Source organism: Parus major, chromosome 18 (genome assembly GCF_001522545.3).
Source record: "Parus major isolate Abel chromosome 18, Parus_major1.1, whole genome shotgun sequence".
In the NCBI taxonomy this organism is placed as follows: Eukaryota; Metazoa; Chordata; class Aves; order Passeriformes; family Paridae; genus Parus; species Parus major.
Window position 1 is genome coordinate 3014666 of NC_031786.1, and position 19419 is coordinate 3034084.

A 19419-nucleotide genomic window follows, 5' to 3' on the forward strand; every position below is an offset into this window, starting at 1 on the left:
GTGCCAGCCCGTTACTAACCACGCAGTTTCTCCCTCTCCTGTCTCTTCCAGGACTGTCATGTAAATATCCACTTCTTCAAGGTAGTTTTCTCCTTGGTGTTCTCCTGCACACAACCCCCTTTACCAGCATCTGAAGTTTATTGAGTTTAATTTCATTCTCACCATCTTTTAAGGATGCACTCGATTTTTTTCCACTTCAAGATTTTCTAATTGATTTTTAAAAAAAATTAAAAATTGAAGTATGAATCTTCCATAATTTGTCATAAAGTGATCCCCAGATTAGAACTTTACAACAACAAAAAAAAAAGAGTGATCAAACCTGAGCAGATGCAGTGTGCCTTCCTTTTTGGAGGAATTAGTTAAATGAGTGCCAGCTTCTCATGGAAAATGGAAAATCTTTAATTGGAAAGACATTCATGGAACTTTAAGTAACTTTCACGGATAAAATAATGCTCATGGTCGCTGTATATTTAAATAGCTAAATTTAGATGATAGAGCATGCATGTTTTATGATTTAACATAATACCTCTATTGCTGGATGTTATTTGGAGTATGCTATATTTTCAGAGATATTACCCATGTGCACAGATGCTCTGATACCTGAAATACCAATTCACCTGTTTCTTTCTCATTTTGCTCCTTTCACTGCTCCCCACATCACTGAGTTACTGCCATAAAAGTTACATCTCAGCATTGAGAATTTACCTGTGTTTTGTTTATATTTGCATGTGTCTCTAACAGATTATCTTGCTTTATTAGGGCAAAGGCCACTGGCACAAACCACACTTTCAGTTTCATACATTGCTGGAGTTACAATTTCAATTAAAATTTGAAGCTCCTGTGTTTTAAACTGTGTTCTAAGAATCTTAAGATTATTGAAGCCATTATTATCTTCAAATAGTATTTTTACAACTGTTGATCTGGAGTGCTTTACATTATCAATCAAGGCTTAAAATACTTAATTTAAAAAAACAAATGTTATTTTTTAAGAGTTGTTTGTATTATTAATGCATGGTTTTAACAAATGTTCTAACACTGAACCGGCAATATCAAATTAATCTCTTTTCTCAACCTTGATTTTTTTATCTCAGAAAAGCCTGTACAGAAGAGAACTGCCTTTCCTCAATCCTTTACACCTCTTCATATTTGAAAATAAAATCACATGGTGGTTTCATTGGTGAAACTTGTTTTATGCTGGGAAGTTGGAAGTTTCTCTGCTTAAATGCATTTTTAAACCAGAGCAAAATCACCCTGATAAAATGCATCTGGCCTCAATAGGAAGTTTTGTCACCTCATTGTAAAATCCAGGCTTTGAAGAACATTGATACAAGCTGACAAAAGTCCTTGGTTAATTCAGGTTTCCACCATAGGAGTGCACCCAAAAAAAGGACTGCAGGCTTCCCCACAGCTGCTGCTTCACCCAACAATTCTGAACTAGGAACCAGCAAATGTACAAAAATTAATGGATAATATCACAGAAAATGGGAGATGTTGTGAATTCATGTTTATGGAATAATCAAACACTGGGAAGGACCTCACACCTATCCTGCTTTTGTCCCACTGCAAAGTGGGTATTTAAATAGATTATTTCTCAACATCATGCAGAAAACACTTTCATCTGTGTTTGTGTGTGTGTGAGAGGGAGATAAATCATTTCAGAGCACATTGAGATTTGGATACAGAATCCCAAGGTTTTAAAATCAGTCCTGGACTGCAGCTTTGTGTGCCTGGTGGGGATTGATTGCAGGGATTTGCTCTAAGATCAGGGAGAACTGAAGTCCTTAAAATTCTTTTAAAATAGCATTTTAATCTTTTTTTCCCCTTATTGAAATAAGGTTTATACTTAAAAGCAAATTCCACACTCTAGGTTTTTTTTTATTATTGAAAACTAGCAGTAATTTGCATAATTAAAGAATGGAGGAGCATCTAGAAAAGCAGTTCTTCTTTTGACACTTAGGGGTTCACTGTTGTAGCATCTTATTTGCTTTTGGGGATTTTTATTACCACCACCACAGGATACTTCTGCAAGAATTCTTGAATATTATTCCTAGGCAGCCTCTTTAATTACACTTCATCTCATTAGGCACTGCTCTGTTGCAGGGGAGAGAGTGTTTGGCAATAAAGGCAGGAAACAAAGTGGACTCAGGTGGCCACAGGATTATTAAACAGATTAAACATGTTGACAGTGCCAAATGGGGAACTGGAAACTCTTCCCTCTCTGGATTTCACAGCTCACACAGGCAGACTTTGTCACCCAGGGCAGTATCCCCTGAAATTCCTGTCTGAGGATAGATCCATCCCTTTCCAATGTCTTCCATAGTCATTTGACTCCACTGTCTCCATTTTCTAGGGAATATTCTAGAGAATAGAAAATAGAAATATGTTACCTTCACCTCATGCCTGGCACATTTGGGAATATTTTAGAAATTGTGTGTTCAGGTACTTCACACAGTTCTAACTTCAATCCAGCAAGACAAAAAAAAAAAAGTTTAAGAAAAATAATTAAATAGAGAATGTTGTTATAATCCCCACAAAAAAGGTCTGTTGAGGAACTTTGTGATATACTAAACTGTTGCCTTGTCCTTTCAGATTGCCTTTTTTTCATTATCCTAAGTAAAGTTGAGCTTGAGGAAATAATTTCCCTCAGAGTTAGAAACCACAAGAGGTCAGCAAAGAACAGGGAAAAGCTCCCAGAGCTGAGCTGGATCCTGCTAAAGGCCTGAAAAGAAGTAAATCATCCACATTGCTTGTGTATATATACTTAAAAAATACAAACCCATTAATTTAAACCATAATTTCAGTAAAATTCACTGTAACATTTTCACACAGCCCTTTATTCAGGTTTGATAACTGGCACTGATGAGAATTTTCCCTCTAATCAAAATATTTTACAATTGCAGGTGTAAAAGCAGGTACTGCTCACCTCAGGATCGCTCAGCCCAACGCTTTGGTGGCTTCAGGAGTGGGGCTCCCTTGTCCTTGGAATGCTTTCTGCAAAAGACCTTTTTAATCCTTATCAAATACACCACAAATATTTGCTGCAGACAAATCCTTTAAATAAAATTACTGTTAGTAATAAATAGGGTAAATATGAAACAATTTTAAGAGGAGGAGAGGAAATGAGGGAAAAATAAACTGAAGACATAAAATAGTTGGTATTTAATTCCCAGGTAGAGTTTTATCACCCATCTCATTTATATCTTTATGAAACATCCCATTTGCCCTCATGCCTTTTTGCTAGCAATGGGAATGCTATGAATTTTTAGTTATTTTCTCAATAACTATTTTAGCCATTGAAAGAAATACACATTTTCATTTTGATATATTGCATTTTTCACTAATTACACCATCGTTCAGCACAGTGACACTGCAGCCATGAAAATGAATCTCAGTGTGCTGATAAACAGCTTTGTGGTTATTTACATCTCCCCAGTGTTCCCCTTGCTGCAGACAAGTGTTGCTACAGTGTAAATTCACCAAGGAACGGCCAAAATCCATGTGGGAACCTCAGGAATCCTTGATGGTGTCCCTGATACTTGCACACCCCTGGTTTCCAGCAAAACTCTGCTGGTGAATTATAAACCAGCCCTAGGTTATGGCATGAAGATTAAATCTCAGTCTGGTGAGGCATTAGGTCTTGCTGGAGCTTAGAAATGGACTCTTCTCATTTCAAATTCTCAGCATCCTGGTAATTAAGTTGTAGAAAGTAGGAAATTGATAGTCTATCATAGCATCTATAATTACATGGAATTGGAAATGCAATAATGTAAGAAACCAGCTGCCACAATGACAGAGAACATTTCACTGAATGGGAGGGCTTTTCTTCCAGATTTTGACTTGAAATTTATTGGATTTATTTGCTTTATTAAAGGCTTGCTAATGGCTCAACACATTGATCAAAGTCCCCACTTTGTGTGTACACGACTGGAAACCTGAATGTGTCCTTCCTTGAGCCTTGGATAAATCACTGTTATTTCCCTTTTTCCATCCTTAGTTTGAGCTTTGCTGTCAGTGACATCTCCTGAGGTTTGTCTGAGCTGTTCTGATGCTCCTTGTGCAGGGTCCAGGTATCAACAGGCAGATCTGAGCATTGATTTCACACCCACATTCCCCTGGGCTGGAAGAGTGAGGCTGGAATTTTACTGTTGAGGCTGTTCCATCCTCACTCCTCACCACGCATTTTGCCATCTTTGTAAGTGATGTGCAGGCTGTTACCTGCAGTGGCTTTGGGTTATTTCCAGAACCAGGAGCAGAAACCTTGGCTCCAGGTGTGGCAGTGTGAGATGGTGATTCCCTCACACGGGGACATCTGGGGACAACGTGGGGCTCCAGCAAAGAACTGCTGAGAACTTTCTGCCACGTGAGAAGCAGGGATTTGTTAGAATTTTTTAAGTGGTGGCAAGGAGACATTCCTGCTCCACAGATCTCAATCCTTGGACCTGAGATAGGTTGTCCAGAGAAGCTGTGGTTGCCCCATCCCTGGAAGTGTCCAAGGCCAGGTTGACCAGGGCTTGAAGCACCCTGCTCTGGTGGAAGGGGGGTGGAATGAGATGATCTTTCAGGTCCATTCCAGCCCAAACCTTTCAAGCCCTGTGCAGTCACTCCTTGGGCTGCTGAGCCTGGTGCAGTGGGAGCTGTGGGGTTTGGAGCAGACCGGACAGCGCCGTGTTCCATCGCACGTTCAGTGTTTGCAGCCACTGCACAGGCAGAGCAGCTCGTGCTGGGGGGAACCTGTGAAGAAGAGGAGGGAATGCTGGTATCCATGTGCAGCAGAGCTGGGAAAATCCAGAAGGCTCAGCTGCTGGGAGCAGAGCTCTGCATTTACCTCCCTGTCAGGTGTTGGTGGGGCCGATAAATAAAGGATGGGCTGTGGCTCTTCACACAGCACTCTGCTCGTGTGGTGGGGATTCAGAATTGTTGTTAAATATTTCTTCATTTATCGCTTTTTCCTCTTGAAAATGTGGTGCCAGGGATGATCCTGCTGGCATCTGGGAACTCGCTGGGAGTGAGTTTCCCTGACAACCGAGGAACACATCCTCTAGGGAGGTGCTCATGCAGCTTTGTGTTTGCTTGGATATCTGACCATGGCAGAGGGGATGGGCTTGGGGGTGGGAGGGGGTGGCTGCAAGTTTGGGCAGCTTTGGATCCTGGTGTTGGTTTCCCATGTGGGAACAAAGCCAATCTCACCCAGCTGAGTGCTGCAAACTGCAGCAGAGGAGAGCAATACAAGGTGTTAAAGCACTGGCAGCTTGGAGGAGACTCGTTCTGCTGAAGAGATTGGGAGTAGGAAAGGGAATTTTGGATGTATTTTTTTTAAATCCTCACAAATTTTATTTATTATTGGCTAATGTGCAAAATGACCAATTCAGTCTTTTTGCTCTGTAATTCCTAAGATTCCCTACTACAGATATACATGGAGGGCAGAAGAACCAACATCCAGATTTATTGCTTTGTCCTATTTGATTTTCTTCACAGGAAAAAATCACAAAGTTTTGAAAAGAATCACCAAGAATTACTGCAATTGCCATAAAAAAATGAAGAATTACTATTCCCTAAATCACTTCTGTTTCTTTTTTGCATCACTTCTCATTAGATTTTAGATAACTTTTTTCATATTTAATTAAAAGTGTAATTGTTACTCCTAGACTAAAAAGAAACCCAAAGCATTTTTACTGTGAAACCTGAGATATCTTTTCCAAGAAGCACCTGCCAAATTCCCAGAATCTCTCCAGTGTAGCACACTGTAATTTCTTTACACTCCATGGAGAAGTGAGTTTGGGCTGAATATATAAGATATGTCTCACCTGTGGTTTCAGGGTAAAAGAACTGGCCGAGATAAGGTGCGTCCAAAGCAGAGGAAGTAAGATGATGTGCATGTCTTGTTTTCTTTTTAGATTAACTTTCCTGCTACCAGTGCAGACTAATTTATCTTTAACATTCTGTTTTCCTGGTTGGTTTGCTGCAAGCTGGCTTTGTTGTAACAATACTGTGGTTTTATCCAAGATAATAAGACAAGGAGTTGGAATGTGGATTGAAAATTAATCCAGAGCCTGGAATGCTGTCTTCAACTTCAGCAAGTTTTAATATCCATGAAAAATAAAAGAGGGTTCAAATAGGATTCTGCGATTTTCAATTTTAGTCATGGTAGGAAAGGCAAAATATCAATCTTTTCCAATAAGCTTTTAGGAATAATTTGAGTTTATGTCCCTTCTGTAGCTGCAAAATTGGTTTTGCTCTGGCAGTCTGGAAGAGGATATTGGCTGCATGGCATTTTCTGTCTGCTACAGCCAAGGTGTTTCAGATATAAAACTCATGATAGAGCTCAGTGAAATGTCTTGAAATTCCCACTCTATTTCCACTAGGACCTTAAGCCAAAAAAACAGTAACAGGGATTCACATGCCAAATGTGAAAAAGGGGGGTTTTTTGCATGCTTCTGAAAGAATGGTGGCTGGCCAAGGTGATGGGAAATAAGGACCTTTGATAAGGTGATGATAATTTAATGACCTCCTGCCACTTTGGGGCTGTGTGCTTCCTTTGAGTCAGTCTGGTTGTTTCCCAGCATTCCCTGGCTGCCCTGTCCCTGGATTTTCCAGCTGGTTTGCAGCAGGGCTCTCTCTTCACCCCTCCCATGGCAGCTCAGCCAGGGGATAACCAGGATTGTCACCTTCCCACGGGCACTCCGAGCTCAGCACATCAATGAACTCCTGCCCTGCTCACCTCCTGCCTGCCTCACACAGCTCAGAGCCCACCTGAGCACACCAGAGGAACCCCATGTTCTCAAAAATCTGCCATCTGCAAAGAGAGATTCTCAAACTGAGAGTGACATCTAATTTAAAAAAAGCTGAAAGATGGGAGTGAGAGGAGCTTGTCTGCTGCTCATTGAATCTAAGTGCTCAGAGGATGCACAGAGGCCTTGGCTGGCTTCTCAAATATTATTTTAAGATGCTGCCTTCAGATCCTGAGAATTCCAGGCCGTGTTGACTCCGAGTGAAAGCAGTGCCTCCAGCTCTGCTGGTGAACCTGCCGTGCTTTTTTATGGAAGAAGTTCTGGAAACTCCAGAGCCTGGGATTGCAGCACTGCAGAGAGCACTCCCTCCCTGGTTGGCAGGTTTGTACCCAAAAAACAAACGGCCTCGGAACAAAATTTGACTTTTTGTTCGAGTTATGCATTTTTTGGACAAGCTGCCAACGCCTGCCCAGCGGGTTTAAAGTGGAAGAAATAAAGCTGATGCTTTCCATTCAGGGCCTGATTTGGATCTCCATTACTCAGTGAAAAGAAGGATATTGAAATTGCTTTGTGCATCAGAAAAGCAAGATCTTTATCTGAGATCCCATTTGTGGAAGCATCACAAAGGCAAAGCTGCTCCCTTGAGCCACGTCTTTATCTTGTACCAATAACGGATATTGGGATTTGGGGGTTTTTTCCCTTGTTTTGCTCATGGCTCAATCTTGTGTGGCCTGGAAAGGAGCTTTGTGCTGCCAGAGAGCTCAAATCTGTCCCAGCAGCCAGATCTGCCCTGGGAGCATCCCTTGCAGGCTCAGGGATTTAGGCTGACATCCAGGGCTGGCTCTCCCTAAAAGTTTGCACAGCACCCGACCCTGATCAGCATCTCCAAGTGCTGCTTTCATGCAAACAAGTAATAACATTGCTGTGGAGGAAATTCCCCAGTCTAAGCTGTATTACAAGTTTTTTAATAAAGAGATCTAAACTTGAAAAATTCATATCCCTGTGGCAGGGCATAAGATTTTCTGCGCTTATAAAGTTGCAGGAAGAGTCATCCAAGCTGAATATGGTTTTGAAGTGACAGGAGGTTATTTTGTCAGATGATTATCTGACATTACTGCAAGAGTAGATGGAGTCTGTGAATCGAGTGCCTCTCAATTTTATGGTTTTAAACTCCTCTGGGGAGGGGAAGGTTTGTAACTCCCAGTTACAAACTCTCAGTTTCCAGTGCCAAAGGTGTATGCCAGGCCTGGCTTTTAAAGGGAGGTATTGTGTGACTTTGAATAAACCTCCATTTCTGTAATTTTCTTTATCTGTAAAAGAAGGATAATACACAAATATTGTCCTTTTGTGAAGCAGAGAAAATAGTAGTTATCCTGAATTGTCAAACATACATCACTAGCAAAAAGTAAATTGACCATATTAGAGGTTATTAACCAGACCAACACACCAGACAGATGGGGAAAGCACTTATATCCCAAATTATTAAATCTTATGGCTTTGCTTCTGCTGGTATATGGGATTATTTTGAGGGAAAAAAAGAAAAAAGGATATTATCTTGTAGCCTGCATTATCTTTTGGTGAGTGTTACTTTTTTCTCTTCTATTAACTCTGGGATTTGAAATGCAGCTTACTTGAGCCATGCTATGGTGTCTCATGTGAAATACTGAGACTTGCAGCCTCCTGTAAATCAAAGTTTCTGGACAAGGCAGAGCCCTTGTCTGTAATATTTCCTTTCCCCCCTTTTCCAGATCAACCCTTGATTGAAAATCAAAGTTGATTGTACTGCTGGTGTGAAAGTGGCCGTGTACATCTGCATTAATTCTCATGTCTTGTGGGATTTTTTAATGCAGGTTCTTTTTCTTGGTGCATGTCAAAATTCTCTTAACTCTTGCTATGCAGTGACTGGAAAAATTCCATTCTAAAAGAGAATGTTTTGAGGAGGTTGTTTATATCCTAAAATACCCAGTGTACATTACAGTGTGGTATTTTTGGATAGCCTCTTTTTATTTATTTTTATTTTAATTTTTTTTTGTATTTCAGAACAAAAGCACCATTTAAGCTGCTTTTGGCATGAAAGCAAATGATCATTTTTAATTTTGTTTCTGGGCTTTGCTTTGGTTTTGCTCTTTTAACCAGATAAGCATATCTGCTTTATCTGGTTCTAAATGAACACAGTTTTCCACTTTAATTCCTTCAATTACATCAAAATTATTGCTGGAATGAGTCTTTGAAGGTGTGTCTGTGCATATTTTATTATGCAACCTTTCACCTGGGAATGCCACCTCAGACCTGGCCATTTCCAATTCCAACTTCCACCCAGAGATCCTTTCTGCCAGGAAATGGGGAGTTCTCACTTTGCTGTTTTTGTGTGTGTATGTGTGTGTGTGTTCTTCAGAAAGCCAAACTTGGGCCAGCTGGTAACAAAGTCATTACTTCAACAGAAGACAAGAACTCAAGTGTGCCATCCAACAATCTGGACAGGGTGAAGCTGACAGATTTCAACTTTCTCATGGTTCTTGGAAAGGGGAGCTTTGGGAAGGTAGGAATTCTTCAAAATAATCCATTCACATTCCTTTACTTTTTTTTCTTTTCTTTTTTTTTCCTTTTCCTTGAGGAAAAATGAATAAACAGCTCTTTCAGAAGCAAAATCCAGAGTCAAAAGGATGTGTATTTTTGAGGAAGGATTTCTTAACAGGGAGTAGGGTCATTTCCCCGAAGGCCTAGCAGATTTAAGTCCTGATGGGAAGTTTTCTTGAAAAAATAAAAACAAATTTATAACCTCAGACTGTTGGGCAATTTGAGAACTTGTTGCTCACGTTCAGATCCTCACTTCTTGGCAGTTTCAAGAAAATTAAGTGTTACTTTTCTGGCTTTAATACCTAGGTCACTCTGCCAGTTCTGGAAGTCACCAACATTAGTAAGGGTGAATATTGGACAAAAAAACAGGAACAGTGTATATATATATTAGAAATCCAATAGCTGAGAGAACAGACTGCTATTTTTCTGCCTGTTTGAACAAAACTCAGGTGATAAAGTGCCCTTTACTGAAGAAGTCTCCTGGGACTTAACATTTTATCAGCCCTGCTGCAACGAGCCCGCAATCAGCCAGGGGGTTTGGGCACAGGCTGTCTGAAATGTACAGTGATCATGATTTTGGAGTTTTGATCAAATTTCTCTCTACAAATTAAGGGAAAAGCTGTCTTGCCATCTCTCTGAATCTTGAGGCATCTGAGTGACCTTCCCTCCCTGGCCCGGGGGATTTTCACGCCGCTGTTTCCCTTTCCTGCAGGTGATGCTGGCGGACAGGAAGGGCACAGAGGAGCTGTATGCAATCAAAATCCTGAAAAAGGACGTGGTGATCCAGGATGATGATGTGGAGTGCACCATGGTTGAAAAACGAGTCCTGGCACTGCAAGATAAGCCCCCGTTCCTGACACAGCTCCACTCCTGTTTCCAGACAGTTGTACGTGAGCTCTGTCTTTCTCCACACCCCGATGTTTCCCAGGCTGTGTGGTCGTGGATTTTATCACTCCAGTAACATTTATTATCATCCAACCCATGTATGGTAGCCTCTGCACGTATTAAATGCTGAAGAAATCCCACATGTAATTACCCCTTGGATCTTAAATGTAAAAAATAATTTTAAAGGTTTTCCTTCATGCAGTGGTTTGAGCAGGGCAGCATGGCAATTCCTAAATGTAATTATATCTGCTTTGCTAAGTCAGAGCCTCAAGCCCAGGTTCCCAAAGGCTCCCAAATACTTTTAAAGCTCTGAGGATAGTATTTGAAAAGTCTTAATGGCTGTTATTATATCGTGGGGTTATTAGTCATGAATCAGTGTTGGTGGATTTAATTTAGTTTTCTGTCACTTCTGGGTGACACCGAGGGGCTTTTTCTTCTTCTTTCCTTATAAATATGTGAAGTGGGCATTTGCCCATCACATTGCAGAACATTTCCCAGTGACACATTTGAGGATGGCTCTGATGGCCCAGTGTCACTGTGCCAGCCTCTTGGATGACGTGGAATTATGGAACTGCTGAGGCAGGGAAAATCCTCTAAGATCACCAAGTCCAACCATCAGCCCACATTCCCCATGAAACCACGTCCTCAAGTGCCACATCCACACATCTTCCAAAGGAAAACTTACTAGGAACTATCAGAAATGGCCTCAAAGCAATTTGGAATTTTTGACCATCTTTGATTTATTTTTATTTTCATTTTTTTCATTTATTTTTAGAGACATTTTTCAGACTGAGCTATATTTGTATAATTCTTGAAACTGTTGGAGAAAAATAATCTGTAAGAGCATGGCACTAAAATTGGCAAAGGCAGACAGATCTCATCAATCATTGACTCTTAAAGGTTGTACAAAACATTCAGCTTCCATTTCCTGATCTATAATTTTTTCCCAGTCCTAATAATCCTAAAAGCTTTTTAATAACGTGCTAGTGACTTTTTTTTTTCCCCTTTTTGGCTGATCAATGAATATCTAATATTGTCTCTAATGTATTTATGTGCCCCTTTACTACTTTGTCCTAGGACCGGCTGTATTTTGTGATGGAGTATGTGAACGGTGGGGATCTCATGTATCACATCCAGCAAGTAGGAAAATTTAAGGAGCCACAAGCAGTGTGAGTGTTCATGGATTTAAATCACATCATTTGATTTTACACTGTAGGAGGAATTGGTTTCTTCCTCTTCCCAGGCTCAGAATGAAGTCTGGGCTGGTCTTTGTTTGTTTTTAAGGTTTCAAATCTGAACTTTGTGTTAAAAATGTTGTTTGAACACATAGGCCAAAGGTAGCTGTGCCTTTATTCAAAAATACAGCACAAACAAAAGCAGGAGAGGCTTACTTGAAAAGTGACAAGAATTTAAGCAGGGCAGCAGGAAATTAAAGATGTCACTTCATATTCTGATGTTGTTTTTAAAAGCAAATATTAAACAGTGAGGAGAATGCTTCAGTCTGAATTAGTGCTACAGAGAAAGGCAGAACAAACAGACTCAGCACTGTGATATAAATTACACTTTATACAAGACAAATTCAATGTATAACTTATAAGAAATCGTGTGATATATTTGTGAGGAGTTAATAAGGAATTAGGACTTGTTTGTCTACATGATTCTTTTCAGGTAATTGTACATCTGGCACATCAGTGAGCAACTGAAAATGATCTGTTGCATATTTAAGAGTGAATAGATCCATCAGTATCATTTTAGCCATCCTTATAATACCTTATCACCACTTCGTTAGTGTTTCATAAATCATTTACTAATGAGACTTTAAAATCAAGGGTGACCAACTGCTTTAAGCACTCAGTTAAAATAATTTCTCATTTTGGTATGAGCAGTGTTGAAATGGGGCTTGTTTAAACGAGAGGCCTTCTGAATAGAAATATTTCAGATGCAGACAAACATTTTAACAACTCGCTGAATCAAACCGAGGTGGTGTCAGATCATCCTTGACTCCCAGCTAATGCAACTTGCCAACACTTGGCACAGTCTGTGGTGCTTCATGACAGCTTTTGCCTGTGCTGCATCTTCACACATGTTCACAAACACCTCTGATCGAGTGTTGCAGAGCTCAGTTGCTTCCTCTCCCTTGTGCTGAGCCTAAAAATTAATCTCATCTTTAAATAATCCTCTCGCACGTAATTTGCACAGTTCCACAGCAACCAGCTTCAAACAGCCACCAGTATTCTATACCTCTTAACTGCATTCAGCAATTATATTTTATATGGTAATTATTTTAATTAGCTTCATGTAATTAATCCATTAACAGGCTGTATAAAGGAACACTATTTCTGCAAATTATTTCATGCCATATGAATTGCAATGTACATCGAGCTGCATCCTGAATTCATCAGTCTGTGATTAGAGATAAGAACCTTTGCAGCAGAGTTAGTGCAAAAAAAAGAAAGCTGTGCTCCAGCTGCACCATTTTTTGTGGTCCAGGGAGCCATTTTCCAAATTTTTTTTTTTAGATTCTGCATTATTTCATCATCAAATACTCAAAATGTATCTATTGAGGTCCAGCTGAAGTGATAGGTCTTTTATGTCACCTGTATATATACATTATCAATTCCATATTTCATATGCTACTACATTATCATGCTTTACTGTGATTCATTTCCAATTTATTTTGCCAGAAGAAACTCATGAGGCAATAAGAAATGTGTTGATTTTTTTTTCCCCCCACACAGGTTCTATGCAGCTGAGATCTCAATTGGGTTATTCTTTCTCCATAACAGAGGGATTATTTATAGGTGAGTATGATCTGACATAAGTAACTTCTGAACTATTTTTAAAATCCCAAAATGATCAGTTTCTTTAACTTTTCAGTGTATTTTTAAAACAGAAAGCCATCAGTGTAGAGCTCTTTTAGTTGTGTTGCAGCTGGTGAGGTGGAAACCCTGTTGAACCTGAGCTTTCTGACACCTGTGCTCTGCCCCACTGAAATAAAACCTCTAGAAAATGGAAAACTTCATGTTTTGTATTTCTGTGTGTTGTTTAATAATATTACACATCCAAAATTGTGAGGTGAGGGGTCAGACACAGCCACCTCTTCATTCACAGCCCAGAGCAGCTGTGGCTGCCCCTGGATCCCTGTCCAGGTCCCAGGCCAGGCTGGACAAGGGGGCTGGACAGTGGGAGATGTCCCTGCCATGGCAGGGGTGCCTCTGGATGGGCTTTAAGGTCCCTTCCATTTAATTTTAAGGTCAATTCTCAATTTTAAAGTCATTTTCAGATGTCTCCCAGCTCCCTCCAAGCTGAGCCAGCACCCTCAACCTCCCAAAGAGCTGCAAATATTCCTTATTCAGAATAGGCTCACCCTAGCTGACCCCAAACATTAACCTTAGATTACTGTGATTCTTCTCAGAGATCTGAAATTAGATAATGTGATGTTGGATTCAGAAGGACACATTAAAATTGCTGATTTTGGAATGTGCAAGGAACACATGTTGGATGGAGTAACAACCAGGACCTTCTGTGGCACTCCAGACTACATTGCACCAGAGGTAAATCTTTAAAGAACATTTTAGTGTCTTAAAGGAAATTGTCCCTCCACATTTTATACCACTGGGTTTGGATGGCTCTAATTCCAGATTCTCCCTGGATGGCACCATTTAATCTCTGCAGGTATATTGGATATATTTGTGAATTTAAGCAATGTAATCAGTAAGACCTCACAATTTTAGGGAATACCTCCTTGATTGAAAAACTAACTTTTTATGAGGTAACATTTTGTTCATTCTAGCAAAAAAAACTTTAAAAAACAGGCTCACCAACTTCTGATCTTAAATTTCTAGCCTGGAAATATTATTATACTAAACTCTGCAATTTGTGAAGTTACACAAACATCGTGGGTGTTGCTGAGTTTTTTGCTGAAATCAGTAAATATTTCACTGGGAGCAAACAACTCTGCTTTAATCTGTTCCCTCATAGGTTCACACAGCTGCCAGCACACATTCATTTAAAAGATTATTTGGCATTTTCAGGAAATCACAAACCACCCACTGGTTTTTGGGAGGGGACTGGTGAGCTCTTGAAGCTTTTTGTTGACCTCTTTGTGAAACCACTGTGGCTTTCTCCAGGCCATGTCCTGCCAGTGCTGCACAGCTGCCAAGAGTTGCTGCTCCTCACCTCAGGAAAGCTCCTGCCACTGAAAGCCTCTTCCAAAAGCTGAGAGATCGGGCCTTGAGTGGAATTTTGTTATAAATCCATAAATTGCCTTGAGTTTTCCATGACTTGGCCATAGCTGTGGAGCTCTCAAGCCACTGAGAATGACATTGAAGCCTGAACCAACTGCAGTGGGTCTCAAATGAAAATATGATCATGAAAAGCCCAGTTGTGCTTTAAAGCACTGAGATAAATACAAGCTCAGAGTTAAGATTTTGAGTCTAGATATGATTTGTATTTCAATAGCTGAGGTCTAAAAAATTGAAAACAAGCACATGTGGTGATTTGGCTATAATTCAAATATATGAATATTAAAATCTGGTCTTTGTGCATACTGAGCTTTCAAGAGTCTTGATTTGTTTGGCAGCAAATTTGATGCAAGGGGCTGGATCCTGATCCAAGAGTTGTTCACTGGGTGCTGAGCAAGAGGCAGCTCTGGTTGAAGCATTTCTGGCTGTAATAATTGAATGTTTGTTGGAATAGGAGAGATTTATACATGGACAAGTAAATTAGTGTCTAAGGTGAATTTTGTCATCTCTGGGAAATTGGAATGAAAAATAGTTTGTTTTTTTCCTGGTTGCTAATTCATGCTTTTCAGAGTGAAATATTGTGTGTTATACATCCTTGTTTTTTCACCATTTGCTGTTGCTTGCAGCAGGATATCAGAACAACCAGAGTAGTATTTCATTTTCTTCTGTCAAAGCATAAATGAAGCCAGTATTACAAATTTAAGTGTCCTTTCTGTGGCAATTGTCTTGTGCCAGTTAATGCCAAAGAACATTTTGTCAGTACCAGAATGCTCAGTGTGGGTCAATGCTGGAGCGAATTATTTTACTTTATTTGGAAATTTCATATAAAGAAATAAACCTTTTACCAAAAACATCCAGTAAGTGAGAGAAAATTAGCTTGTTATCTTATAAACAGATTTGATTTGATTTTGTTTAATTGGCTGATTTTCTTTTGTCTCTGAAGACATTATTATGACTGACAGTTTGCTAACTAGTTCTGTGGTAAACTTCAAAGGAAGGTTCCTGTTTTGCTTGCAGGGGTGTTTCAGCTCACATTTCCATGGGCTAAAATTTATAAATTTCTAATAGATTTTAATGAGAATTCATTTGCACAGTGACATTCCCTGCTGGGTGGAGATAAAGAAGCTAAATCTAAATAAACTCTTGTAGGTATCTGGAGTAGAATCCTGTGAGTGGGCTGCACTCAGACATGGAGAGTGAGCTCTTTGGGGGAGAATGTGGTGACTCTCCTGGGGGTGCAGGACCTGCCCACAGATGGATCAGAGAACACTCAGCTGCAAGGACCCTGCAGGGACAGCCCTGCTGGTGTCCCCTGCCCCAGCTCTGCCTGGAAAAGCAGGGGAGTGCAGTGCTGCCTTCAGCAAACTGAACCCCCCAATTTGGTGTGCTGCAAAATAATGTTTTCCCTTTCTTTTTCTGAGTGGGAAAGTTGCCATTTGCTATTACCTAGGTGTATAATGGGCTGGAATTACTGTTAATTTTCTGACACTGTGCAATTTGAGGAATGTGCAGAGGTTAAACTGGTGGGATCCCACGTCTGCTTCTCTCAGGCAGAAAGTGGTTATCTTGTACAGAGTGTTTCCTGATGTGCTGAACTTAAATATTTATGGTCAGAGTGGTAAAATAGCTGTGAAATCAATTAGTACTTTGTGTTTCCTTGACCAGTCAAGAGAGACAGGAGGAGATGGATGTCAAGAGGATTAAGGGGAAGGGATTCTGCCAGCACAGAACCCCACCATCAGCATCCCTGCAGCAGGGATTTTTATAATTTAAATTAGAAACTCCATTTTCCTTCTCTTCCCTCTCACAGCCTCAAAACCTTCAGTTCCAACCTTGAATTTGCCAGGATTGTGGGAGGGAAATAGGTATTACAAAGGTTTGAAAAGTGCATTTGACTGTTTCTTGTACTGGTAATATTTATTTCTTTTAATAACTGAGTTTTAACTTTTCCAGCAGACATCATATATGCTCACAAAAGATTTCCTCTTGCCTCTGGGATATAATCTTTTCATCCCAACTGCCTACTAGCTGCAATGATCTAAACATTCCTACAAATTGCTGATATTAATCTCTGTGTCCTGCTCTTAACTGTGCCTTCCTTGGAGGCAAAATAGAGAAAAAAAGAAAAAAAAGCAATTCCTTCTGCCAATTTTGCTTGATGAGAGAAATTCCTGAGCTCTTTCTGAGTGCTCAAATCCACAGAACCTGGAAGGGCAGAGCTCTTAATGCATGGCAATAGATGGGTAAAATAGGACATCTGAAATGCAAAAGGACATGAAAAAGGCAATAATTTAAATTAATGATGAAGAAGGAGGGGAAGAGAAGGATCCCATCAGTTTTCCATTGCTGCCTGGCCAGTGAAAATCAGGAATCATAGGTGAAGGAGGGTACAGCTCTTTATTTCTAGGGACAGGAACTCCCTCACTGCTCTGGGTCTGCTCTGCACACTGTGGTGAGCCAGGAGGAGATGTTCACATACCCCCATTTGCTGTAAAAGATACCAGAATTGGTACATGCAGATAGACATTGCATTGCAGCATTTATGTGATTTCCTCCTCTCAATAATCCCATCGAGCTCCTTCACAACAGGGACAGAAGTGGACTGTGGGCTCCTGCACAGACCTGGCTGCCAGGTACAGAACCTTGGCAGTGTAGCAGCATTTTCTTTCTCACTGCTATGGATCCATCTCCTCCTCATTTGCTAATTGAAATAAACTGTTCCTCCCAAAACCACATACCATGTACTTGTTGTACAAAATGTTCTGCCCTTACTAATCAATGACCTGAAAAATATCCCTTTTTTATATAAAATATTCTTTTATAGAAGGCAGGGAGACATTTTTAGAGGAGGACTGGGGATGCAATGTTTTGTCATTTTGTGGGTAAAGGCCAGTATTTTTCCTGGATGAAAGTTTGAAAGTCTTTGATGTTTCAAAAGGAAATATTGATCCCAGCAGGAACTTACTGGTGATGGAAATGGAAGGGAGAGTAACCAACTATGTCAACTGCTATAAGATGAAATGAATGTCCCAAATATATATTTTTAAGCCCATGTTACTGCTAAGAGATAACTAACACAGACTGCCTTTATGTAGGGCCTTCCAGATGAGAATCTTGTTATTATCTCTGCTTGTCTAATATATTCCAAAGCACAATTGATTTTAAAATCCTTTGGTTAGAAACACTGCAGTAATTTTGAAGTCGTGTGCTGCTGTATCTCAGGCAAGGACATATATCCACACAGAGACCATAATTTTATTTAGTAGCCAGGCAGCCCTGCTTTATTGCACTGGTGACTCACTATTTTCCTGAGCAACTATGGAACTTGGCAGTTCAACTTCTCTTTCAGACTGCTAAAAAATTTAGGATGTGTGATGTGTATTTGACTGGGCAATTTATTTCACAAAGAGTGAAAACACAAGCAAGCAGGAAAAGGAATGGAAGCCCCTCTGGAGTTCTGGCTGCCTCAGTTCCCTGCTCATTCCAGTGGAGACGATGGAGTCGAAGGCTCTGATGCTGCCTTTGGTGGGGATGGGCAGGGACTGGGATGTCCTGCATCCCTTCACAATTCACAGCATCCCTTCACAGTTATTTAGGAAGAGATCTGAGAAACAGCTGCAACTCCAAACTCCTCCACACCATTTCCAAATGCAGCTCTTAAATAAATGAATGCTGATCTCTGAGGAGGCATCGACTAAAGAGGATGACACAGGAGGGGACCTGGGTGCTGCTGGCACCTGCAGCTTTTCCTTGTGTCAGAACTCAATTTGCACTGCTCTGTGAGTCAGGTCTGAACCCAGAGCATGGAAAATACTTGACATTTCCATTAGTCTGAACAGCAGAACCCCCTTTCTTTTTGGTGTAGCTGGTATTTCGAACTGAGCATCATGTGGCTTGGAAAAACTTGACTGAGATTTTTGGAGTTTTGCTCTTTTCCTGAATTTTGATTCCTTTTACAGCAGAACAAAAACATAAATATTGAAAAGAAAGGTTTAATTATTGATGGTCCTTACGTTAAGTGAGCCTCATGATTTCAGACTTTGACACAAACAGTTGAGTAATGGTTTTGCCATTTGTCTCCTTCCTTGTGCTGCTGTACTTCCTCCTTTGCCTTCAAATGCACATCCCAAGGACTCCTGAGAGCTGCATTTTCCACAATATCAGGGTACCAAGGACGTGGGTGGGTTTAGACTCACGCTTGCAAAACAATCCCAACTCCCACTGAAACCCGTGATCAGCTGGAACAGGATTGTCTTCCTGGCCTTTTCCAAGGAAACCTGTCCTTCTCTGCACATCACACACATACCTAATGGGGGTTAGTTAACACAGGGGTTTTTCCTCTGTTTGTTTTCTGTGATTATGCAGATTATTGCTTACCAGCCCTATGGGAAGTCGGTGGATTGGTGGGCATATGGTGTGCTGCTCTATGAGATGTTGGCTGGCCAGGTAAGAGATTCCCCCTCCTGTGCTCCTCCTCCTGCCCTCCAAGGCTGCTCTGTTTCAAGGCTCCCTAAAGGTTTAGACCATTGCAGGATAAGATTGAAGCCTTTCATTCTGCTGTTATCTCCTTGTACTCTTGACTGACTCAACTGAGAATGTATTTAGGCTTTAAGCTCTTTATGTTGCACCCACATAATCAAGCTCTGCCTTTGAATACGGCTCCTTTGTACTGCAATAATGTTATAAATAGCCATCTTCAGAATTGAAAGGGAGACACTTGAGCAGGAAAATGCATGTCAAGTGGAAGAAATACCATTTAGGAGTTTGAAACCACAGGGAAGCATAATAAGAGTGTGTATAAGCTCTGCATTGCAGTTAAGTCCCAAGAATACAGTTTTTGTACTGTATGTCCTGGGGGTAAAATCTGGAAATGTGCTCAGTTACAGACCCCTCATTCTGCAGAGTTAATGAGAGGCTGCTCTCTGAGTCCCTCGGGTAGGGAAGCAACACTCTGCTGCAATAAATGGCATATAAGCCCCAACTTT

The 19419-nt window shown here is 40.5% G+C and overlaps 1 protein-coding gene across 2 annotated transcripts in view; it reads left to right on the top strand.

Annotated features, from left to right (window-relative positions):
- The window catches only part of PRKCA (protein kinase C alpha), a 135244-nt gene that overhangs the window by 108036 nt on the left and 7789 nt on the right, over positions 1-19419 (top strand). The window contains exons 9-15 of one of the 2 annotated variants that reach the window (XM_015645435.3): positions 52-81; positions 9124-9267; positions 10018-10191; positions 11268-11359; positions 12929-12991; positions 13606-13744; positions 18800-18880. In XM_015645435.3, the coding sequence (XP_015500921.1) occupies positions 52-81; positions 9124-9267; positions 10018-10191; positions 11268-11359; positions 12929-12991; positions 13606-13744; positions 18800-18880 (723 nt within the window). The remainder of the gene's footprint in view (positions 1-51; positions 82-9123; positions 9268-10017; positions 10192-11267; positions 11360-12928; positions 12992-13605; positions 13745-18799; positions 18881-19419) is intronic. The other variant, XM_015645436.1, reaches the window with a different exon arrangement.